Raw genomic sequence first — 26,129 nt, 5'->3', positions numbered from 1 at the left:
TCGGTAGATGGACGACTTTTACTTTGCATACACTGATAGTCTTTGAATCGTTTCACGCGCCTGCAAAAGCTTGGAACTACATGCACTCGCTGTTGTACAAACAGTCCAAGTGTCTATACTCCTATTCTTACATTATGGCGCAGCCGAAGGAGTTAGCCTCCGAGCTGAGGCTAGCTTGGGAAGAGGTTTCAGGTATCCATTCAAGTGAAGGGTGTGGTGTTCAAAATCTTGTGCCAACTACAGAAAATAATGTTCTCACCTAACGAGGTGTGCAAAATAATCTGAAGAACCTTTTTGTTTTCAGTTCCTTTCCATATGAGTTTTTTGTCTTGTTTGGCTGGGGTCAAATCCCCAACCCCCACCCCATTGCTGCAAAGGGTACTGTGTGATCTAGGATCCATTGACCTCACAGCCTGATGCAATATGTGGAAACTGGTTTATACATTACATTACAATTTAGACTAAAGTGTGAATCCATCCATTGGTGAGACTAGTGAATGGGGCTCAGTGCTGAAAGTGTGCTTGTTGTGTCAAAGAAAGAAAATGAAACCGTTCTTGCCCTCAAGCTAATACAATGTATCTATATGGTGAGAAGTAATTTACTGTCTTAACGTAAATGAAACTGGCCAATACATTCTTTGTCTCCGGCAAGGAGCAGCTTATACGCACCAAAGAAATCCTTAGTGAATGATGTAGTACAGGTGGCATGCGTCTTTTTTTCCCCACTTTAAACAACTTTTACTATACGTGTCAGGGCGGCTGATACATTGTTAAAAAAAAACTGGGGTCTGTTCTCCTGATTTCGAGGGAGGGTCAAACCACTAAAGATGCCTGGCTTTGTGAGGAAGTGTGCCTGCTTTCAGAACATGCCCACACAAATAGCATTGTAGTGATAGCTTTCTGTCAGCAGTGCCCCAGTTGGTTTCCAGACATCCCATCACATGTTCATAACGTTCATGTTTTCTTCCTCTTCAGCAGTGGATTCATGTCGTGGTTGCGCCATTATTTTCGGTTGTGTTTTTTGCGCGTTGCATTTGGTTAAATTGGTCCCACGCCTTGTGATGAGGGTGTTCATTACAGGGTGAGTCTTATAATGGCTTGTCACACCTTGTATCAAAATGTAAAGCCACATTCGTTTTGAAGGCTGAAACCTGTAGATGGTGCCATCCATGCTTCTGACTTCCCTATTGGGTTTAGACTGTGCCTGGCTTTTTGTCTGGCACAGTGATGCTGTACATTGTGAACTGTGCAGCTAGTGATGGGCTGGGTGTACTTACTGTACTTTTGTTTTACGTTCGTACTTGACCTTTAGGTTGTATTTGCCAGTGTGAGTTCTTCGTGTTTTCTTCATTGGCATAACATTTTAACTGCTGGCCCATGTCTCTTTTGTTTAGGATGCGTTATCTTTGTCTTGACAAATGAACGAAGTCCATTTAGGATGTCATTCTAGCACGGTCATTATAAAATGTTGACTTTATAGGTTTTTCTGTTTTTCACAATACAGGCTTTCTTGCAGAGGCATCGGGAATGCTGGCCCGTTGTCAACAATATTTACAATACAATATTTTGCTGTTCATGCATTTTTGGTTCACCACTTACAACACCGTTATCTTCTGACTTTTTTCATAGAGTGCATCTGTGAGAGTACAGCCTAACTTTGCTCAGTCTGTTCAACAAAGGGGTCATATTCCTTGCTTTCATATTGTTGTAGCCTCAGATGTTGCTTTCAGTTCGAGGCATGTGGGCTGCTAAATTCATATCTGTAGCATAGATCGCCGCCTAGTGTTGGGTCCGGATGATTGCACATTGTTGTCCTGGAAGAGTCTTCGAAGTATCACAAGATAGGTGGCTCCTCCCCTGGACTACAGTGCGCATGGGCATCGACTCCATCCCCAGATTGTTTTTTTCCGCCATTGGGTTCGGATGTGATTTCGACGTCTCCTGTTCGGAATCGTATAAGTACTTTATCGAGGCCAAAAGGCCTTATTGGCACCGTCGGTATTGTTCGCGTTCGGTCCCGTCTATCTTCCAGCTCGTGGAGTCGGATATCCGGGTGGTCGTGAGATTCTTCGGTGATCGGGGCCTAGTCGACGCAGCAAGACTTCGACGGCATGGAGCGGAGTCCATTCAAGAAATGTCCCGTGTGTGGATCCAAGTACCCACACATCGACGTCCATCCTGTGTGCAACAAGTGCCTGTCGCCGGACCACGACGAGGCCAACTGTATGGCCTGTTCCAGATTTCGATCGAAGAAGACGATCAAGCTTCGGCGCGTGGCGCGCCTTGAGGCCCGGCGATCGGCTCCGGCACCGGTGGACATCTTTGACGACCCCGCGGAAGACTAGCAAGTGCGTCACCTGCAGATTTCCCCTACCCCGGTGGAGGCCGAATCCGAAGACGGAGCTGACGACCACAGTCCCGACATTGAAGAAATCGTCGAAGGTAGGGGATGACGACGAAGCATATGGGGCCATGGAAGATAGCTCGGAGGAAGAGCTATGCCCCGTTCGTACTTTTACAAAGGCTCAGGTCACGGGATCGCCACGCGGCCTTACCCACGACCTTACACCTCGATCCACGGCCCCGCCTTCCGGCTCAGCTACGGACACCTCCGCGGAGCCGCCATTACAGAAAACGAAACCGAAACCCTCGGTACCGGTGAAAACCAAAATGGCCGACGCGCCATCGAAACCGAAGACGTCCGCTCCGGTGCCGACGCCGTCGTCTTACTGCCGAGCCTGCATCGGGAAAGTCTGTCGCGCCGAAGACCAAGGGGCCTGTTGACGCGAAGTCGGTGACGGCCGCAGAGCCGAGGTCTGGGGCCGTGACCCCTAAAGGAAAGCCGATCGATCCGAAGCCATCGGCATAGACGTCTACGGTAGTGGACAGTGACCGAAGCGCACCGGTCTGCAGTGCTCCTCGACCGGACAAACACAAGTCTGCCACGCTCGGGTCTTCCCCAGGGGGCGGACCACAGACATCAGTCGGATCTACGAAACCGTCCGCTTCCTTTACGAAGCAGGTCTCGGACTCCCTCAAGCGCCTTAAGGACAAGGCTTCGGCATCGGAACCGAAGACTCCTTCCGCACCGAAGCTAACAGGCGCACCGAAGACCACATCGGCACCGCTCGTCTACACGTTGCCGCCTAAGGTGGCGCCGAAGGCCTTTGCACCGCGGTCGGTGCCCAAGGACACCGTGTCGACGTCCACTCACCCGGCTGGGACCGTGGGTCCTCGACAACCTTTGGTTGAAGAACGGTCGGAGCATTTCATCGATGCCGACACCGGCAAACTCACGCTATACAAGAGGAAGATTACTTCACAACCTTTGCAGTCCTTTACCATTCCTCTGAAACGTAAAAAGCCTGCAGCAGACACCCAAGTTCTGGTGGAGCAGATTCTTCCTCAGCCTAGGCGGAGTGCAACACCTTCACCCACATACTCAGATGGGGATGGAGGGGACCAAGATGAGGAGTACAACTTCCCTGCTCATACAGAGCCTGATGAGCAGCAGGACTCATGGATGGATACTGGTGATCGAGGGGACCAGCAGACGGTCGAGGATCCACAGGTCTATAACGTAAAGCCGTCCCCCACTGAGGACTCTGCGGCCTTTAATGCCTTAATCGAAAGGGCAGCTACAAACCATAAGGTGGAGATGCATGCTGACCCCGTGGAAGTGGACTTCCTTTTTGACACTTTCTCTACTGCTGACAAAACTGTCAAGACTCTCCCGATGTTGAAAGGGGTCCTTAAGCATGCGGCAGACATTTTCAAGGAACCCACAAGATCCCGGGTGGTAAACCCCCGCATTGAGAAGAAATCCAGACCGGCACCTGGCGACCCCACTTACATACGGGGCCAGTTGCCTTTGGACTCTTTGGTGGTCTCTAATGCCCGCAAGAGGGCAAACTCCCAGACGACGGGTGAAGCTCCTCCCCCGGACAAAGAGTCAAAAGTGCTGGAGGCATCTGGGAAGCGGGTAGCAGCTCAGGCGGCCAACATATGGCGCATCTCAAACACGCAAGCTCTGTTGGCCAGATACGATAGGGCGCACTACGACACCCTAGAGCAGCTGTTACAACACCTCCCAGACCAGTTTAAAGAGGGAGCTGAAATGCTTATTCAGGAGGGGAAGCTTATCTCCAAAGCTGCTATAAAGTGTGCGCTAGATGTTGCGGACACAGCAGCGAGAGCGATCAACACTAGTGTGATGCTGCGACGTCAGGCTTGGCTCCGCATCTCGGGATTCAAGCCAGAGATACAGACTACTATCCTCAACCAACTCGTTAATCCTGACAGGTTGTTTGGCCCAGAGGTGGACACCACCCTGGAGAAGATCAAAAAAGATACCGAGACTGCCAAGTCCATGGGAGCTCTCCAGTCCCAACAATTTAGAGCGAACACTTTTCGTCGCTCAGGCAATCGAGGTGTTAACAGAGGGCACATGTCGCAGCAGACGCCATTCAATAAAAGTGGTGCGCAATCCTCCTACAGCAAGCAGGGCAGAGGTGGATACAGAGGAAACAGTGCCAAGGGTAGAGGCAGAGGCAACAACAGTTCCTGTTCCTCTGCCGCCAACAAACAGTGACTCCCTGTCACTGCCCCCGACCATCCAACACCTGTCGGGGGGGAGACTCCAACAGTTCCTGCCCGTCTGGAAGTCCATCACCACAGACAGGTGGGTCAGAAAACTTATCCAGTTCGGCTATTGTTTAGAACTGACATCCACCCCACCACCCATGCCCCCAAAACACCGTCCTATGTCAGCAGAGCACTTGCACTTATTGCAGCAGGAGGTTCTAGTGATGCTGCAAAAAGGCGCAATAGAGCTCGTGCCGGTGGAGGAGGAAGGCACAGGGGTTTATTCCCTGTACTTCTTAATCCCAAAAAAGGACGGCTCGCTCAGACCGATTCCAGACCTACGCCCCTTAAAACAGTACATTCTTTCAGAACACTTCCACATGTTGACACTGCAGCAGGTTCTTCCCTTGTTACAACAGGGAGACTTCCTCGCAACCTTGGACCTCAAAGATGCTTACTTTCACATACCACTCCACCCCTCCCACAGAAAGTACCTCAGTTTCACCATCCAAAACGGGCATTACCGGTTCAAGGTGCTCCCCTTCGGAGTGACCACTGCTCCCAGAGTGTTCACAAAATGCCTGGCGACTGTGGCGGCACACCTTCGGAGACAGAGTATACATGTCTACCCTTATCTGGACGACTGGCTCGTGCAGGCAAAGTCAGCCCAGCAGTGCGCCGCAGACATGTCCCACACCATTCACCTCCTTCACAGTCTGGGATTTACACTGAACTACCCGAAGTCATACCTTCAGCCAGCCCATGTGCGGCAGTATTTAGGCGCGACGATCAATACTCGGGCTCACAGCTCAGCCAAACCCAGCGAGGATCGCCAACATCCAGGCGCTGATCCAAACGTTCAGACCACAACACTCACTCCCAGCGAGAGTGTTCATGCAGTTGATAGGCATGATGGCCTCCTGCATCTTCATAGTCCCGCACGCGAGACTCCATATGCGTCCGCTCCAAGAATGCTTAGCGCATCAGTGGACTCAGGCTCAAGGACAGCTAAACGACCTAGTGTTGGTGACGGGTCGGGCATACAGCTCTCTGCATTGGTGGAATCCACAAAACCTTTGCAAGGGCCGACCGTTCCAGGAGCCTGTGCCACAGATTACACTAACAACGGACGCGTCTCTCCAAGGATGGGGGGCTCATGTGCTCCACTATACGGTGCAGGGACTATGGACAACGCAACAGAGGAAGATGCACATCAACTACTTGGAGCTGATGGCAATCTTCATGGCACTCAAGTCCTTCAAAGTACATCTGTGCAACAAAGTCGTGTTGATCCGGACGGACAACATGACAGCCGTGTACTACATTCAAAAACAGGGAGGTACGCACTCTCCACAATTGTCTCATCTGGCTCAGAGCATGTGGAAGTGGGCCATTCAGAGGAACATCTTCCTCATGGCGGAACACCTCCCGGGCACGGACAATCAGATGGCGGATCTGCTCAGCAGGTACAGCCACCAAACGCACGAGTGGGAGTTACATCCATCAGTACTCCGCCCGTACTTCCAGCAGTGGGGTCATCCAGAGATGGACCTGTTTGCCACGGAGGAAAACGCAAAATGCCAAAGCTTTGCCGCCAGGTTCCCTCACCCACTATCGCAGGGCAATGCGATATGGATGAACTGGTCAGGCAGATTTGCGTACGCTTTTCCCCCAGCGCCTCTCATTCCGCTGGTGGCAAGAAAGCTCAAGCAACACTCGCTGACGCTCATCCTAGTTGCTCCAACGTGGGCGCGACAGCCGTGGTACACCACGTTCCTCGAACTCTCCGTGGTGCCGCATCAAAGACTGCACCTCACACCCCGGCTCTTGACGCAGAACCGTGGCGACATTCAGCACCCGGATCCGCAACAGCTCAATCTGGCGATCTGGCTCCTGAGGTCTTAGAGTTTGGCTACCTTGATTTGCCCCCTGAATGCATGGACATCATCCGGGAGGCAAGGAAGCCCACTACCAGAGCTTGCTATGCAGCAAAATGGAAGCGGTTTGCCATCTACTGTACCGAGCACGCTATCAACCCGCTCGATGCCTCCATTCCTAATATCTGCTATCTGTTGCATCTTTACAAATGCAATCTAGCATACGCTTCCATTAGGATACACTTATCCGCCATAGCGGCTTATCTCCAAAACAGGCAGCATCTCTCTGTCTTCAGGGTGCCTGCCATTAAAGCATTCCTGGAAGGGCTGAAGCGGGTCATCCCTCCCAGGACCCCGCCAGCTTTTGTGTGGAACCTCAATGTGGTGCTCACCAGATTGATGGGTCCCCCATTTGAACCTCTGCATTCATGTGAGCTTCTGTTCCTCACATGGAAAGCGGCTTTTCTCATTGCCATAACGTCTCTAAGACGTGTTAGTGAGCTACAGGCGCTGACCATCCAAGAGCCATTTATACAAATACTTTCAAACAGGGTGGTGCTGCGCACTAACCCCAAATTTCTCCCTAAGGTGGTGTCGCAGTTTCATGTCAATCAAACTATCGAACTGCCCGCATTCTTTCCCAACCCACAAACGGTAGCAGAAAGGATGCTCCATACACTTGATGTCAAAAGGGCGCTTATGTACTACATTGACAGAACACAACCTTTTAGAAAGACACAGCAACTCTTTGTTGCCTTCGCAGCCCAGCACAAAGGCAACCCCATTTCCAAAGCAGGAATAGCCAGGTGGATCGTTAAGTGTATTCAGATTTGCTATCAGAAGGCTAAGCGCACTTTAACGGTCCCCCCAGGGCACACTCCACACGCAAGTTGGGGGCCTCCATGGCATTCCTGGGTAACATTCCTTTGGAAGACATCTGTAGGGCAGCCACATGGTCTACACCACATACGTTTACCAAACATTACTGTGTAGATGTGCATTCCAAACAGCAGGCAGCTGTAGGACAGGCTGTTCTTAAAACACTTTTTCAGACTTCTGCAGCTGGCACGGACGGCCGCCGTTAATGGAGGGACTGCTATGTATTCTATGCTACAGATATGAATTTAGCAGCCCACATGCCTCGAACTGAATATGCTACTTACCAGTATCCATCTGTTCTTGGCATGTAGGGCTGCTAACATTCATATCGCCCGCCCTCCTCCCCGGCGCCCGTAGCGGCTGCAGACTTTTCTTACTTTTTATCTCTAGCATGGTCATCACTTTCACTGTTAAACTCCATCTTTGCCACAATGGCTAAAAACAATCTGGGGATGGAGTCGATGCCCATGCGCACTGTAGTCCAGGGGAGGAGCCACCTATTTCGTGATACTTCGAAGACTCTTCCAGTACAACAATGTGCAATAATCCGGACCCAACAGTAGGCGGCGATCTATGCTACAGATATGAATGTTAGCAGCCCTACATGCCAAGAACAGATGCATACTGGTAAGTAGCATATTCATTTCTTCATAAGACAGCTGGGATGACCGTTCTCTCCTGCTTTTACTAAACATTTCCCTTACCTAAAACCTCTTTGCTTTGCCATGGTCTATTTAGAGTGACCTTTTGGTTTTGCCACTCTTTACTTTCGGAATTCTGAACTGTTCACTCATTAGCAACCTGGATGATGGGAATACATGCAGTAGAAAAAGAGTTCTGACAATTATTTTATTTTTTTACTTTTTCCCGTGGGCTCCGGACATTTGCCTTTCTCCCATACAATCTAATTCTTGCATAACATTTGGAAAGTACTTCATATGCCTGAGGCCAGCCACAAGTGGCTTTTGGAACGAAAGTTTGTTGCCAATTAAGTTACTGGAGTGAAAATATTCACAGAATCCATTTCAGAGGTTGTCTGTCCTTTTCATGTTTTCAGTCACTCTGAACACAGCATTATGGTGAACTATAGAATAAGCACTATATCGGCATCGTTTTCCGAAAGACATGTATAATGCTTCTTAATAAATTGTAGTAAATTGATTAAATGTTGTGTAACACTGAATATTACGTATGGAAATCACAAGCTTGTCTATATAAAGCTTTTATAAAAACTTTGGATCTAAAATCCCAGCACAAACTCGTTTTCTTACGCTCAGCGGAAATTGTAATTTTCGTGAGAACCACTTTGAAAATATGAAGTAAAACAATGGGAGGTTTGCTTGCCAGCGTTCTGCATAATGGCAAAGATAATTTGTTTCTCATGAAGAGATGTTCTGATATGTTGGCCAAACATCCTCTATGTTTAAAAGGTGTAGAGGAAACCAGCTGAATTGCTTTGAATAGTTTTTTCACAAAAATTGTGAAATTGCAAAAAATGTATTTCACAACTATGTAAAGTTACTGTTATGGTTTGATGTGCTTGATTAGGATGTAGCATAGCATATTCCTGTCCATACCACTTTTCAATTCGTTTTGAAGCATCTTGGCTGCTTACTACTATAGCACTTGTTCTCACTGTAGCTGAGCAGGGATAACCTGGCGTGTGGGTGTACCGTGGTTGTTGATTCGATATACCTAAGAGCAGTCAGGACTGAAATGAAACATACAGCCTAGAAATCTTACAGATCATGACTTTTCTTTCCAGCTGGTTAGTTTTGACACTATTGTGGATTAAGCTCTGAATCCTCAATTGTGCTTCTTTAAGCTATGACGAGTCTGTGTAGGAACGTCAAGATAAATATAATGCGATTCCTTTTTATGCAGAGTAAGAGTTCGGCACTTTGCTCCGGTTTCCTTTGCAACCGGAAGCTGCACTTTGGAGCAGTAGACCAGTAGTAGACCAGTTGACGGGTAGCTTCAATGATTAGACTCCAAATTGTGATGGAGTTCGAGGAGAAGGACAACTGCTTGTAGTTGGCGTAATTTTGAGTTCTTCTCATAGTAGTTGAAGTAAACGAAAGGTTACTGTAAAAAAAAAGTGTCCACGTTATGTGCCTCCTACGCTGCTTTCAGAAGACTAATCAAGACAAAGCATTATAATTGGTGTAGATAAGTCTTCAGAGGCCACAAGCTATACTTTTCTGGCTAAAGAATAGTCCCTTAATCTGTATTCCTGTCAGTACAGCCATCGGGTAATTTTGCCGCATGTTGCCGTGCTCTTGAAAGCTCTTCTATCTTGTTAGATTAGTGTGCCGGTCTGGCTACAGATTGTGCCAGTACTGTGGGGCTTCAGGATGTCCATTGTTGGGAAATACATGTCTAAACATTTGTTCCTGTTGGAAAATGGTAAATGTTTTGTTTCGGGTTGCACATGATGCAAAGCAGAATATTGTGTTATGGCACCACAGAAATGGTATTTGTGAATACTGTAAATAGAGCCAAATTAGCAATCGTACTGTAATGGGAGCTTCAATGTCCAGTACAAGTGTAGTATGTTCTGAAAGGATGAGGCCTTCAGTATGGGACGGGGGATATCCCAGAATAGCCCTGAAAACACTAACCTGGAACCAGTATGCAAGAGGGATCAGCTTGCCAGATCTTACAATATATTACTGGGTGACCCAATTGCAGGTGATTAATGAATGGGTGTTTGTGGACCAAATGGAACCAACGCTACAGACTGTCAGGGACATCTGAGAGCTATAAATGGGCGAAAACGAGTGGATCAAAAGTACCCTCTTGCGGCAACAGTTATTAAAATATGGAGGACGGATACCAGGGTCATAGGTTGGTGGGAACTGACTCACATTGGAGACTCTTCTTGGATTCGGCCATACTAGCAAACTTGTCTGGGTTGGGTGGATTTCAGAGGTCAGATTTATTAAGAATTTCTAAACTGTGATTGTGGGAGGACCACAGGATCTGCTGGTGTTTTTTATGGTCCTCCAGCAACAAGATGGCATGTCTGGAACGTATCCGATACATGCAACTTGAACATGCCCTTTCCAAATATGTGTGCTACTCAGACCAAGTGGAGAATGACTCTCCTCTTGAATATAGGGTTCTGGTGGCACCGCTGCAGAAACACACAATTACCCAAATATATAGGACACTGATAAAAGGATGCCCTCAAGAAAAAATGTAAAATCGATTTGGGGATCGTAGATGAGGATGATTGGAATGAGGCATGCAACTATACAATGGATGCAGTCAACAAACTTGCATGGCTGTAAGACTGCCCCCCCTCTCTAACCCCAGGTGGGCAAATTAGCACAGAACCTGTCCTGGTGTATGCAGGCCAAACAATCAATTTACAAAGCAAGGGGAATAACTGAGACTGATGGCAATAATGCAGAGTAAGAGACTGAACAACACCAAGTACATTGTGGATGGACTGAGGTGACATACTGACTTAATAGAGTGGAGAATTGTTAAGATCAAATTTGGGTAGTTAAGGAAGAGGCTTGCTCAAAGGTGGGTGGAAGACCTCAACTACAGACAAGTAAGATTGATTTGATATATGATGCATGCAAAATTTTGCACCCAGTAAATACCACAAACTTTGGATTTGTAGCATGTGTGTAGCTGTAGATACACATGCTGTGCATACTTCCGCCATCTAGTGTTGGGCTCAGACATGTAAAACTTGTTTTTCTTCGTAAGAAGTCTTCTTCGAGTTACAGGGCCATGTGACTCCACCTATTAGTGGTAATGTGCATGGGCATCCTCTCCATTGTAAAATTGTTTTTTCTTCACTGTCTTGTTCAGACGTGTTCATATGAACTCCAGTTTCCAACATAGTGGACTTTTCTTTGAATCATGGCGTCGCGAACACTTTCTGGATCCACTCCTGTACGGATAAAACGATATATTCTGTCTAGATGTTCTCTCATATCGGGCAGGGTGTCCAAATAGTCGGTCACCCGTCTTAAACGTAATGAATATATGACCATAGTCTAAATACAATATGGCACTTAAGCCATGCTTATGATACATAAAATGTCCTGGACTGTCCCTAGGCGGGACAGGAACTGCTTCCTCGAGCAACCCTTTTCGGGTTTTTAACTGACGTAACTTAGAGAATAGAGGCATTCTGTACTTGATTCTGAACACAATACAATACACGATAAACACAATAATGACTAGAAAAACAAATCACTCATACCACGACATGACACATTAAATAACATTTAGAATAACAGTTCGGACAGAAATATTACCTGCTATACTGAAAACAAAACACATGAATTTCTCGAGAACGAAACTTACTAGAATTACTAGATGCACTGCTAAAACAGTACGAAACATACCGGTCCCCTAAAGAGACACGTCAGGACCCGTATCCACCTAGGTGGACACTTCGGACTGGATCTGCGTACCCAAACCCACGGACCAGAGACAAATTAATTGACCCTGTCTAGATACTACCCCAGCAACGGTACTCACCGGGCAGCAAGAACGGAAGGCCTCGGACTGGACTGGACTGCTACGACGTCGGACTACGAACTTCGGACACTTCGGACTTCAGTTACAGGTGGGCCTCTGGATACCTCGGACCTTGGACTCTCGGCTTTGGCTCTGGTCGGGACTCGCCGCGTTCCTCACCGCCTCGTCTGGATGCTGGACCGCAACCTCCGTCTCCTCCGTGGGCCTGAGGGATACTTGACGCAGAAATATCTGCACGTGCCGGTATGGTTCCGCCACGGCTGCAGAGCGTCAGGGGGCCTGCGTGGCTTCGCCGGCGCGTGGGGAAAGGGCAAGTCCCTATTCGGGCGCCATTATGTGGTAAATAAATAATTAATTACCGGTACTATTTTTGAATACAGTGAATAAAACAGATAGCTCAATAAATAAGAGACAGGATTCGAGGTATCTTGAGTCTTACAGGCTTTAATCAGGCATAAGGGAAGGGACAGGAACGGGATAGCCTGCACGGAAATAGAAAGGATGGCAGCTGCCAGAGAATGGGTAAGGGGACAAGGGGCGATAAGGGTAACTTTCAGTAACAGTACACAGTATATATACTAAAACAATTACATTACATTCAATACAGTAGGCGTAGCAGTAGGCGTAATTCGTAGCAGTCGCGAAAGATAAGAGTAAAATGGGTGTAACAAGAAGGCGTGTACAGGGCGTATACATAGACATGTGATGTAGACGTCATGGAAGTGTCATAAATGGGGCGGAAACATGGAGGGGGCTACCTGAGCAGCTGGGACCTTTAACCTAGTGGTGCGCGCAAACGGGCAATAACGTGTTACCAGGAAGAACTGGGGCTATGACTTCTACGCTGGAAGAGGAGACTGAAGTCTGCAGTGTCAGAACGACTTGTACCTATATCATATCTGGTATCTTGTGTTTGGAATACATGTTGATAGAATCCAAAAGTTATCAGGGCAAAGGCTACTTGACACTAAGACTGGTGCATGCATAATTCTACATGTATTGCGTGTGCTAGGAATATTCTATGAATATTAATACAGTATTTCTCTTACATGGAGACAGAAAGGCTAGACCATAGCTGGAACTATTGATGCGATTCAGTAGCTTAGGAATGCAGAGAAGGAGGGCTGGACTGATAACTAAAAGCATAACATACTCTTGGCAGACTGGGAGGCAGAGCCAGGCCGGGCCGGGCACCGCGAGGCAGGAAGTAAGTGAAGGGTCAGGGATGCAGGTGGGGGCTGCATCGCTCCTCGGAGCGGGTTCAGAAGACTGGAGCTTGAATCTGGTGTCCGGGCCCTTTTGAGGCCTAGAAACTGGGACAATGCGGTGAATTAACGTGCACACTGAAAATCGTGGTAACATGAGCCTAATACTTGTTGCTTTCACGAGAACTGGAGACTGGCATACTAGAGTTGGACACAACTATGATTGCGTCTTTAATCGATCATAGGGGGATACATGCATATCGATCATGCACATATAGCTTAATATGGGGAACACGTAGGCACATATAACATGGCAAAATTTACTTTTCCACAGTCTGATCCAAAGACACCGGTTTGGACACCCTCTGAATCAAAATGAGTGGAGCAGAAGCCCTCGGAGCTGATCAGACTGCACTGACACAATCTAAGCCGAGAGACACAAATTCAAAATGTTCAGAGCCGAAACACCGAGCTCTGAAGCAGTCTGACTCAATACACTTGGAGCTGAGATTGAATTCAGTGCGCATGGTCGTTGGCCCTCTTCTGCTCCATCAGGGTGTCTACAACTGCATTCTCTGATGCTTTGTAGGATTCCAAGCTACCAATCCTTAAGCGGCTGAAAACACCTGGATGCCAAACGGCAGGTCAACATCCATTTAGGTACTAATCGGATCCTGGCTAAGCCCCACACCCACCCTGCCTTTAATCTTCCTGTGACACCTACACCTAAAGAGACCAAGAGGCACTACAGGGCTACCTCTCTGCTTCCTCCTGCTCCTTCCTCTCCTCCTCCACCACCTTCTCTCCCTTAGTTCCTCTCTTGCATGTCTGCAAGTGTCTGGTTTCAAGCTAGAGGTCGAGCAAAACCTCTTGAACGTCCCTTTTGATGCCCAGCATCTGCTGCGCCCTCAGGTCGATCAGATGCCTAGGCTTTTCAGCCTCTCCTACTCCTATCGTTTGTAGTCAGCAGACTGAGGCAGACATCCCTTACCCTCATTTTAGTGGCTCCAACCTGGGCACCCTAGACACAGTACTCCACCCTTTTAGAGCTCTCTAGTTCTCCACGAGAAACTCCCCAACAGGCGGGAACTTCTTGCATAAAATTGCTACACACTGTCATCACACTCCTCAGCAGCTCAATCTTGCAATTTTCCTCCAGCTGCCTTAGTTTGGTTACTGCAACCATCCAGACGAGTGTATGTCTATTCTTAGAAAGTGTGCAGGCCTGCTACCAGGGCCTGTTAGGCAGCCAAATACAAACATTTTGCTGACATTTGCCTTTCCAGACACATCAATCCACTTACAGCATTTTTATAAGACATTACCTCCTTCACCTACAGAAGTCGGGCCTCTTTTACACTTACATTCGATTGCATCTGGTGTCTGTGGCAGCCTACCTACACAATAGGCAACAGGCTACTCTTTTCAGAGTACCAATCATTAAGGCTTTCATGAAAGGCCTTGAACTGGTTATTCCTCCCCATACTACTCCTGTTCCAGTGTGGAACTTTAAGATTGTTCTTATTACGCTCATGGGCCCTCCTTTGGAGCCGCTTCGCTCTTCCTGCATTGCATTTTTTGTTGTGGAATGTATAGCCATCTCTTCCTTTAGGTGGAATGCATGCTCTTAAATTTGAAATCTTTCTTCCAGGTTCTTAACGATAGTATGGTCCTCAGAATCAATCCCAAATTCCTCCCTAAGGTGTTCTCCAGCTTCCACCTTAATCAGACAATTGTGTTGCCAGTTTTACTTCCACATCCAGAGTTCTGTAGCGGAATGTGCTTTACATACTCTGGATGTCAAAACCACACTAATGTCTTACATAGAACAAAAATGTTTTGTAAGACAAAACAGCTAATCGAGCCCTATTCTAAGCCACCTAAGGGGAGTGCCATTTCCAAAGCAAGAGTTGCACGTTGGCTATTCAAGTGCATTCAGACTTGCTATGCTAAAGCTAAAAGGTCTCTGCCACGACCCCATTCTACTTGAAAGAAAGGGGCTTATATGTCTTTCTTAGGGGACATACCACTAGGTGACATCTGTAAGGTACCTACTTGGTCCACTCTTCTACTAAGCAGTACTGTGTGGATGTCTTGGCCAGACAAGCTAGATTTGGTAAGAATGTCCTACCGACACTATTTCAGTCCTCTGCAACATCCTCATCCTGAGCCACTGCTTTAGGGGGACTGCTTTACAGTCTGTGCACATCATGTGTATCTACAGCTACCCATGCCAGAAACTGAAAATGTTACGTACCCTGTAATTAGGTTTGTGTGCACGTAGTGCTGTAGATTCAGATGCACCCAACCTCCTCTCAGACACCTGTGGTAGTTGCAGATACTATTTCTTCCTTTCCCCCCACATATTAATACTTTCTGCTTTGCATAGTCATAGTTTGCTTAATCTCTGTGCTCCATGTTTAGTCATGGCTTCTGTGTGTGTGGGGGGAGGCAATCTAACAGTGGAGCTGTTAACCATGTGTATTACCACTGATAGTTGGAGTCACATGGTCCTGTGACTCAGACTTCTTTAGAAGAAAAAAAAGTTGTACACGTCAGAGCCCAACACTAGATGGCAGAAGTATGCACATCATGTGAATCTACAGCACTACATGCCACTAACAGATGCTTACAGGGTAAGTAACATTTACCTTTATCTTGATTTTTGTTGCACAGTTCCTTCTCTTCCAAAACAGGTTTTTATGGCACCCACATCTATTTTTTGGAGGCAGACGGTTATTAGTTCTTCATGGCTACCTTACAACCAAGAGCTAAAAGCCTTCATGCCAACTATTGCCTTGCTCATCCAGTGCACCTCAGTATATGCTAACAGGACGTTTGAGGAAACTGACTGAGGGAATAGGTTTTGGTGCCTTCAAAAGTATCATGCATGGCTGGAGAATAAAAAACCTCCATGGCAAAAATGTTCATACTCGCCCCAAATTGTACCAAGCGGGTTGAATTCTGCCCCTCTAAAAAATGTGGAAAAGGAGGTAAATTACATGTTTTAAAACAGTTTTTCTAAAATGGCTAAATTGTCATTGGATTTAAAAATAGATCTTGCTGATGGGGATCGCCAGCGCAGCTCCCCGGTCATATGAAGTTTACCCCGAATAGGATGGTTGGACACCTGCCTTGCTAGCCATACAGTTTCTCTCTCGGGCAGGACTTGTTGGCACCTCCGCTAACAGATAAATGAGCATAGAGAGAAAGAGTACAACACCAACACTCCCATACACCTGAACCAGTCTACATACTCTTTCAAGCAAATCAACATTTTTGTGTCCGTTATACCCTGATGATCGGCAAAATCATGTAAGGTAGAGATGCATGTCGACCTCAATTATAAAGGCTGTGAACTTACCAAAGAATACTTTTAATTCATTGCAGATGTATACAAAAATAAATAACCGCCAAGCATTGTAGCAGTCTCGCTTTGGTTTATAGTGTATGACTGTGCCACATGGACCAGTCAGTGTCCCCAGCCAGTCTTCCTCCGCAGGTCCTTCTGACCCCCGTCAGTCAATGTTCTGCAGGCTGCACTCCACACCTGTGAGACTCATTTTCTGGTCCTTCGGAAACACCCGACATTCTGATGGAGGCTCGGTCTCTGAATCGTTCACTGGCAGCAGTTTTTTATCCAGAACAAACTTTGGTTTGTGCCTGCCTGAGGTTCACAATTGGCAAATAAAATGCTGTGGACAGGGAGGACTCCTATTCAGTTCTGCTTTGCAGCAGTGCTTCTGTAGGACAAAGTACCTTTTGGGCAGTTGGAAGACTGCAGTGTTACAGCAGCATGGTTGAGAAGGAGTTGGAGATCCGTGGTAGTGAGAGGCGGTGAGACTGTAGAACTGTGGAAGTAGAAATCGGTGAGATATGAAAACTGAAGTAGCAGAGGGGGAGATTGCAGAAGTAGGGACAGATGTGAGAATAGAGACTACAGATCAGTGTAAGGAAGAACTGCTTTTGAAAATGAGACCTACAGTATAGCAAAAACAGTTCGTTTTAGTGCAAATTCAGTGTGGGAATGTGAAGTCTGCAAACTTTTAATGCTGTATAGCAAAGCTCCCGCCTCGATAACTAAAGAATTCATAGGGACTGCAGTTGTCAGCTTGGGAGAGCAGTGGGCTCTTTACTTGGCATGTTCTTCCCCACTTCTGTTCAATCCCATCTTGCACCAGCTCCCGACATGCAGTTGTCATCACCCTACCACACGTATCCCACCACACTTCAGTCCATACCAATCCCTGCAGGAATCTACACTCCTTCCAGAGTCTTTAATGGAACTAAAAGTAACACAACAAGGCCTCACTTAATCGATGTGAAAAATGCAACCTCCTTATTAATGCAAAAAGGATAGATCACAAAGTGGCTTTTCATAAAGTTGCCACGCGGTCAGTAAAGTAAGAACTTTCGCCAAAGGTGAAAACAAACTATTCATGAAATATGAGATTTTGTAATGAAAAACTCTTCATTTCGAATAGCTTGTTGTATGAAAAATTACATTTTAGAAGTCCCTTTTGTGCTTGCCTTGGTGAGCGGTGAAGCTAAACAGAGCCTCTGTCTTACCACACAGAACAAGACCACATCTTATGGGTGTGAGTCACGACCCATCACAGTATTAAAATATATTTGCGAGTTCCCAGATGTTTCATGCTGTATGTTGAATTTCTCAGTGGTGATTAAAGTTGCATCCTCGCCATCTTGTATTGTGGTACTTGGCTCCATTTCCATTGTTTCATGAGCTTACATTGTACAAGACACAGAAACTCGTATTGCGCCTATTGTAGTTGAAGGATTAGTTGTACATTCAGCAGACTTTTCTTGATGCTGGATGACTTTCGTGGAGGGAGATATGGTTTTCTTGTTTGCAAGAAAGAAGCACTTATGTAAGCCTAAATTTGCAAGATGGGCAAATTCTGTGGCAGTCACTGAGTGGCAATATATGAGCATATTTCAAAGGTGCTATTAATTGCTTGGGTGAGCAACCTCTTTCCCCTTGATGGAATGGCTCCGAGCTGCACATCTGTTCTAGGGCAACAATGGAAATCAAGGTGTCCTCGAACCTGGCTGGTTTAGCATCCACTGAAGCACTTTATACTTATCTCAAAGTATCCCTCCTTAGTAAGTGAACTCCGTAAAAACGTCTTATTCATATAAACTGGCACGTTGGACCACAACAGTTGCACAAAACATGCTTTTATGCAAAAACGGTATGGTTAATATTTTGTATTCTGGATCACTTTAATGTAGATCTTACCTGTTTGCACCCTCACCAGTGGATTTGGGGGTTCCTAGAAGCATGGTTGTATAGGGATAACTTCCAACATAAATCTACTACATGGTTTTACTAAGCAAACTATAGGAAGGCATGGTGATGCATGTGATCTACTTAGATTTCAGTAAAGTCTCCCATATTGTACTGCAAAACCTTAGTAAATGAGATGACTTGGGAGGTGTGTTGCCTGTGAAAAGAACTGACCAGCCACAGACAGTGATGTGAGTGTAGTCCATTATGAGATGAAGAAGAAAAGGCACGTGCCATTGAGAATTTGGGGTTCTGCAAGGCTTAACACGAGAGCTGAATGTTTTACAGATCTGAAACTGGAGAATTAGGTTGCATTTAACAGGCCCAACTACTATAAAGTGGCTAAAGATGCACATTCATGTTCGATGCAGGGGAGGGCATGATGATCAGACAAAGGTTGGGTTAACAGGGCACACATCTCTGGGTGGAATACTGTGGATCGCTGTGGAAGTATCTAGAGGGGATTAAGACTGGTTGTTAAAGTTTAATAAACTATGCATGGAAGCTCAAGTGTGTGATTGGCAATCTGATGGCAAGTGACTGGGAAAGTGTAAGAAAGAACGGTTTAAATTTAAGTGAAGAAGAGAAGCACAATGAGGAGTTGTGTTCCATGGGTAACCAGTAAGAAGTCTCACTTTGACCAGCGGGTCAGATGTATGTTTTGCGAGTGTCAAGCGGCAGTTGCTGGAAATAGTTTTATCACAGAGGAAGTTAATGCTGGGAACATTCTCCCAGTAGGAGCCTCGAGTAAAGAGACAGTAAATGAATTCACAAGAACTAAATTGTTGAGCGATCAGGAGTAAAGTTGGAGACCAAGTAATGTCTGAGCTGGGAAGCAAAGACAAGCGTGCTTTCTCCTGCTCCCCCCTACCTTGCTCTCGAGCTTCCTTCCCTGCACTCTGGTGCTAGATATGTTCATAATGTCTGGTTCCGAACGGTGAACAGGTGTTTGCATTTTGAAGATCACCACTCAATCCTTATTCAGTCTAGCTTGTACCCTCTCTTCCTTTTTCCTTGTCCCGCTTTTCATCTCTCCTGTCGTCAGTAGAGCTTGATTCTCACTGATTAAATTGATACCGTCCCCTATTCCAGTTAAACTCGTGGAAGGAGTTCAGAGGTTCCCAATATGTTAAATATTCAAGTACTGACATTTCCTTTTGTAACTTTATAAAGTTCAGTTTGAAGTATGAGATACATGTAGGTGTACAAAATGTTCAGTGTCACAATATTTGCAAATAGATATATACCTATGCAGTGTCCAGATCACCATTTATAGATGTTAAACATTGCTCACAAAGTACCGAAACAATACAAGGCATGTACATTTCAATAGTAAAAATCAATAAAAATCCATAATGATCACTACAGCCATAGACGACACATGGTTTGTGGTAGTGAGCTGCTCCTTCAGAGCATGGGTCTTCGGAACCACTATACAGCTTAATTCCAAATGTGGCACTTAATGTGCTTCTAAGTGCTGCTGATTTCCAAAATCTTTTGTAGTTTGCTGTGGCTATACCTATCTTGACAGGTTTCTCACTATTTTCTGATTCCAAAGACTGATGGAGGCCTTTGTCGTATTTTGGACCTGCACCCTCTTAAAGCTTTCCTCAGGAAGGAAAAAATCAAAATGCTTACACTAGCCCATGTCTTGGCTGCCTTCAACCCTTGAGACTGGATGGTGGTGTTCAACCTGGAAGACGCCTTTTTCAATATACATGTCCTACGGGCACACCAGCGCTACTGGCAGTTCTTGGTGGGACAGGAACACTTTCAATTTGCTGTGCTCCCATTTGGTCTCCCCAGTGCACCTCGGGTGTTCATGGAAGTGATTGCGGTGGTAGCAACACACCTTTGGAGTTTGGTAGTTTAGTCTTCTCCTACCTTGACGACATACTGCTAAAGACTAGCTCGCCTTAATCACAAACCCCCTTCAGACTACAGCAAACCTGGGTCCACTATCAATGTTCCAAAGTTGCACCTTTGTCCTTCTCAGACAAACTCCCATCATCAGAGTCATTGTGGACATGGTTTGGTCTTGTGCCTTTCCCACAGAAAGGATCTAGGACATTCAGACTACGATCCCAATCTGTCATCCTGTGTCCTGGATTTCAGTGAGGTCTACTGGGGCTCCTTGAACTGATGGCCTTCTGCATCCTGCTGGGCGAGCACATCCGGTTGAATATGCAACCTCCGCAGTGAGATCTGAAGTCTCAGTAGGCCCAAATAGGGACTCCCCAGCCAAGTCGATATTTTGAAGGTGACTGTGAAAGATCTGCAGTGATGGTTACTGACTGCGATGAAGTACGCAACAATCCTCTCCCCTAACCCCACCCAAAGTGGACAGGGGTGACAAATGCCTTTCTTCTGTGTTTGGATGGCAATCTGGAAGAGGTGGAGATCAGAGGCCTCTGGTCTCTGGTGGCGAACCAGCTCCATATCCGCCTCTTGCAGCTGAGAGCCACCTGCTTGGTGATGAAAGGATTCCTTACACAAATCACAGGGAGGATGGTGCAGGTGCTTACGGACAACCCCACCGCCGTGTGGTATTGCAACAAGCCGGGCGGTGTGGGGTCCTGAACCCTGTGCCAAGTGGCCTTGTGCAAAGCGGTTTTTCGGTGGTTAACCCCCAGACAGGCATAGTTAAGGGTTACCTTTCAGCTCTTTCAGTCTTTTTGCCGTTTTCCGATCACTCCTAAGTGTTTAAGTCACTAGTTATTTTTTTTGTTGATAGGTCTCCAACACTTTTTGGTACCGTCTCATTTCTTCATGCCACAATAGGACCATAAATTCTTCATGTCCTTGGTGTTTATTCCCTCTAGCTGATTCACAGTTTGTCCTCTGCAGCTTTCTTACCCTCAAGACGATGTTCCTTGCTACCATCACATTGCCGCGGCTAGTGCCGAGCTGCAGGCTTGGTGTCAATCCGTCATATAATACCACCTTCCCAGAAAAACTGTTTCTGCAGATGCAACCATCCATCTTTCCTAAAGTTGTGATGCCATTCTATATCAAACAAGCCATCCACCTGCCAGGCTTCAATGCTCTTCATCACCACTTTAAGTATGAGTAGTAGCTCCGTAGCTTGGACCCCAAAAGATCACCTAGTGATCGTACCCAGTACCAACGAACACCAGGTGGATGATCACATCTTTGTGGGCTTCATAGGGGCAAATAAAGGAAGGCTGTGCAGAAAGACCATCTCCTGTTGGATTGTACTCTTCATAAACGATCTTCTGCACGTTGGTTAAAAAGCAGCATCCAGAAGGGCTGCTGTCTCATTCCACCGCAGCCATTGGCATTCAAAGTTATTGTCCTGGATGTCTGCCAGGCGACTCCATGGGTGTCCCTCCATATGTTAACAAAGAACTACTTGATATCTGGGCCGGCAGGTTTCAGAAGCAGGACACTTTGCTCACTCTATCCTACAGGTCTTTTTGGTTTGAGCTATTTACAGACCACTTCTTAATAGGTGCTGCTCTGGTATCTATTCAAAAGGTGAAGAAACTCTGACTGCAGATGCTTCTTCTACCTGATTTTCCCTTTCACCATATTCTGTGAATTAGGCTCTACCCATTAGTAAGGTCACAAGTCTAACAATCTGTACACTGTTTAAAGCCAATTTGCTGCTGTCGGTCTGTATCCGAAGGAGTGGGGAGCACAACTTTGAAAGCAATGGATGTCAGTGTGAAGGAGTGACGTAAATACCTTTCCGGAGTAAAATGGTTTCTATGCGAAGCGGCGTAGCGCCACCTACCGGTATGCAAAAGTACTGCTGAAAAGTCTGATGCCTGGGAAATATTCAGAAGGTGAGGAATCTGAAGTTACTCTCTAACAGAAAGCGCGTTACCAAAGGTAAGTAGCTCGTTCTTTTGAACTTATCACACTAAAATAATCAAACTTACTAAATATATGTTGCTATAATTGAAATTGTTTGTTCTGCAACTGTGCACAGCCTAAAAACTATATTCTCATTCTTGAGCTTGCCATCCTTTCTGCAGTCTTACTGGTACAATGCTCTTCATCTTTCCTGATGCTATATATATACCATCATATGGTCTCTTGTTCTGCTTTTAATGCAACTCGCTCCTCTACATCCACTCTGCTCCTTAATCAAGTTACTCATCCTAGGCAACTTTAGAATCTGGATAGTCCAGGCCAGTCAGTCTAGTAAAACACCTTCATTGACGACATGAAGGCCCAGAGCCTATTACAACTTGTCTGACTATACTCAACAGCAATTCATTTTATTCTTAATGCTTGCTGACACCTACTATTTATCGACTACTCCTAATCTACTACATGATGATATGTTTGTCATTAATTTCTCATATCTTTTTCCACATCCTGCCTAATCCCTCTCCACCAACCTAGATCTCCACCACTGCTGGGACAAAAGCTTCCACCTGTTCGAAGATTTCTTCCTTACTGGAGTGGCTGTTTGACCCCCTGTGCTGATTTGAACTCAGGCGGTGGTCCATACTACAGCAGGTTCTCTCAAAGAAGTGTGACGTGTGGCCTCCTTCCTGTCGGATGTAGCCACCTACACCCATCCTTAAAGACATTCCTGAAGTGCGAGGTATACTTCTAACATGAGAACCACACCAAACGCCTCCTCCGGTTTCCTGACTTGGCTGTGAATTCAGCAGCACTAGTCTCCTCAGTGCCAGCATCCACTGTCCTTTCAAGAAGCAGGAAAGTGCTTCAGATAAAGTTCCCATTCCCTCCAGCTCGCATATCTGCTCTGCCCAAAACCTCTGAAATCAACTGCCCAACATAATTCCTTCAGCCCCATAACAGTGAATGAATTGAACCCAAACTCCTATCCATAGGCAGGATCACTGGCTGCCTTATTGGCCCCTGGACACATCTCTGAAGGTACTTGCACCTCCTCTTCAAATGATGACCGTGTCACCTCTGTGCTTCCTGGTCTGCACCATCATACTTCTTGCATATTTTCGCCCCACCACTTCAAACCTTTCTCTTTCCCAAAGAATCTCCAACCTTCCCAGCCAAAGTTTTGCATTTCATTGGGACCCTTCACCTTCAGTTCTGTTTGACGAACCGCCATCTGTGACAGCCAGACTTGCATCCTACCGCATGTGAGGTAGTATGACCGTGAACATGCAAATACTAGTAGATAACCTATCCAGGGCCGTCATTCTCCTGGACCTTCTAGCAGCATTTCACACCAGTGACCATCACATTGTCCTCTACTGCCCTTTAAAAGCTGTAGGTATATATCTTTTCTCCAACTTGGGTCTCTAGCAGATGCCAGGTCATTAGTCTCTCCTCTCCCGTCCAAACCCGCACATGGGGGCGTTTCACCAGGCTACCTTTCTCTTCCGTATACACCTTGTCACCTCCCGATCCTACTTGTTTCTCATCCCTTTCTATTTCCTTTGTGGATGGCATCCAGTTCCCGGTCAAGATGGCAATGTTTTCTAAAATATTGCGATTCAGAAAAGGGGGTGGTGGTGCAAGCCGGGCCGAAGACGCCTGAAATGGCAGAAACCGGTCCCCGGAAGCTTGTTTCCTTCCCAGTACAAGAATTGGCTTGGTAGTTTGGTTTGCCCTGTTCCCATCATGCACTGGGACAGGAACATACTAATTTGCATATAGCCAAGTTCTGAGCTGGGATGGTGCAGTGAGCTAAAAAACGGTGATGGATCAAGCCCTGATCTTTGGACTGGGTAAGAGTGGTCTGCTTAATTCAGGCACTCTGTTCATCACCACCCCCTTTTCTAAAATATTGCAGCAGTGCAAAGAGCACTATATTGCCATAGAGCAACAGCCCACTTATGCTCCCAGAGCCCAGTTACCCCTCCGGTCACTTATTAACCGCATTTTACCTCCTGACCCTACAGTGTTCTGCTGCATTTTGGCTGCATCCATGATGCTTACAAACAGTGCATGGCTTCAATCCACAGTTAAAGAAGAGATAAGCGATTGATGCGTAAAGATCTCAAAACTGAGGTGACTTCTCTCCAGTTCGTATGGCTTTACTTGCCTTCCTTTGTGTGGCTAATGGTTCTTGGTACTTGCCCCTATTTCCCTCTAAGTTTTTTTTTAAAAAAGTGTGGCATTTTCCCTGACACAGATTTCTGTACAGTTTCACAAATTAACTGGGAATGGTCCTGCTCTGGCTTCTATTACCTTCACATCTGCAAAAGAATCCTCCTGTACTTGATAATAATGCACAGTGAGTTTAAAATACTCCCATCTTTTCATACTTGACAAACCCAACAGAATTTACCTCTGACTTCCCTTGTACCTCATTGCGAGGCTTCAGTAATTATGCAATGGTCTACAGGCAATTGGGTCTCAAGATAAGCAAGCACAGAACATGAGCCCAGCCTTCACCACACTGGATGCCAGGAGCCTTCATGTGCAGTAGACCCTGCCGTGCATAGTTAACCACGCCTTCCATAAACCTGGTGCACCTTTCATTGCCATCTAATGCCATCTCTGCAACCCAGCCAGTCCTCTCTGCCCTTCCTCTGCATTATTCGGTTCCACTGGTCATGATCTTGCTTATCTGACCGCGTCCTGGCTTTGAAGCTTTGGAACCTCTCACTCATGGATTTGACGCATTTTCAGTTGTCTGGAATTTTGTAAACTGCTTCTTCTCGCTGCAGTCGCCTCAGAGCCTCTCTACTTGCTTCCTTATCTCCTGGCCAAGATCGAACTTGTTGGTTAATGTCACACTTTGCAAATGCATGAAGTAGTAAATTGTGGTGGAAAATTGTGTTGCCCTGGGCTACTTACGTGTGTTAACTAAATTATGCAACTAAAAGTGCACACCTACATTTACATATTTATTTAATCTTTCGTGTATGCCTTAATCTTGCAGAAAAGGACAGGGACGTCCAGATTGGGCAATTTTTGGCAGAATCACCGAACATAATGAAACTTTACTGTTCAAAGAAAAGTTCCTGGATTGGACGGAAATGAAGAAACCTGCTGAAAAGAATGCAGTCGAGGAAGTTCAGCCACATAAGGTACTGCGGTTTTACAGTGCGGTGTTAAATGGGCCTGGTTTACCGTAAGCCGCTTTAGGTGAACATTTCAAAACACGGGATTGAATATGGAGTGTTTTAAGAGTGTCTGTAAACCAGGGAAAGAGTTCCATGTGCACAGCACTTACTGTTCTTAGGAAGGAAAATAATTGCTGGTCAACCTTCTAGTATACTTGCCTAACTGATGTAAAGACCTTCTTTTTTTTATTTTATTTTTGGGTGACTTTGGATAGCGCCCTTGCACTTCAGTTATATGACTGATATTGTGGAGAATTAAATACTCTGAATGGACTAACTTTGTAGAAAATGGAAGCTGCATTTTCAATATTGTGGTGTTGAGGCTCGGTTAAGGATACTCTAGTGGGACGGGGATGTGAACACTGGCTTAAGCCTGCTGCCGTCAATACTCCAGTGCCTCAATCCATATCCTTTCATTGCCTTTTTCGGCACACAAAAATCAGAGTTAAGCGGAGTCTTGGTCAGGCAATCGGTAGCCAGCGCGTGTCACTTGCTGCGGAGTCTGCTCTCACTGTGCGGCACTGAGAGCAGCTGTCAATCACTGACCTCGAGAACCACTTGAGGGTGGAGTGGGGAAACTGCGGAGCTGTATCCATCTTTTAAACTTTATATTTTGACGTCTGGGGTTGTAAAGCCTACTTCATTTACTCCAGGGTGCCTTTATTGACATTAATATCCCTTGTTGAATTCTTGTCTCCTGAGTCTCTTTCCAGAGGCAATTAGGATTGTGGCT

General features: G+C 46.2%; 1 protein-coding gene across 30 annotated transcripts in view; it reads left to right on the top strand.

Moving 5' to 3' along the window:
* Positions 1–26,129, top strand: part of SVIL (supervillin) — a 761,399-nt gene that overhangs the window by 618,007 nt on the left and 117,263 nt on the right. For all 30 annotated transcript variants that reach the window (XM_078663371.1, XM_078663368.1, XM_078663380.1 and 27 more), the window contains one exon: positions 25,213–25,360. In XM_078663371.1, coding sequence (XP_078519497.1) covers positions 25,213–25,360 — 148 coding nt within the window. The remainder of the gene's footprint in view (positions 1–25,212; positions 25,361–26,129) is intronic.

This window comes from Lissotriton helveticus, chromosome 10 (assembly GCF_964261635.1).
Source record: "Lissotriton helveticus chromosome 10, aLisHel1.1, whole genome shotgun sequence".
Lineage (NCBI taxonomy): Eukaryota > Metazoa > Chordata > Amphibia > Caudata > Salamandridae > Lissotriton > Lissotriton helveticus.
The sequence above is the reverse complement of the archived record's forward strand: the minus strand, read 5'-3'. Positions and strand labels throughout refer to the sequence as shown.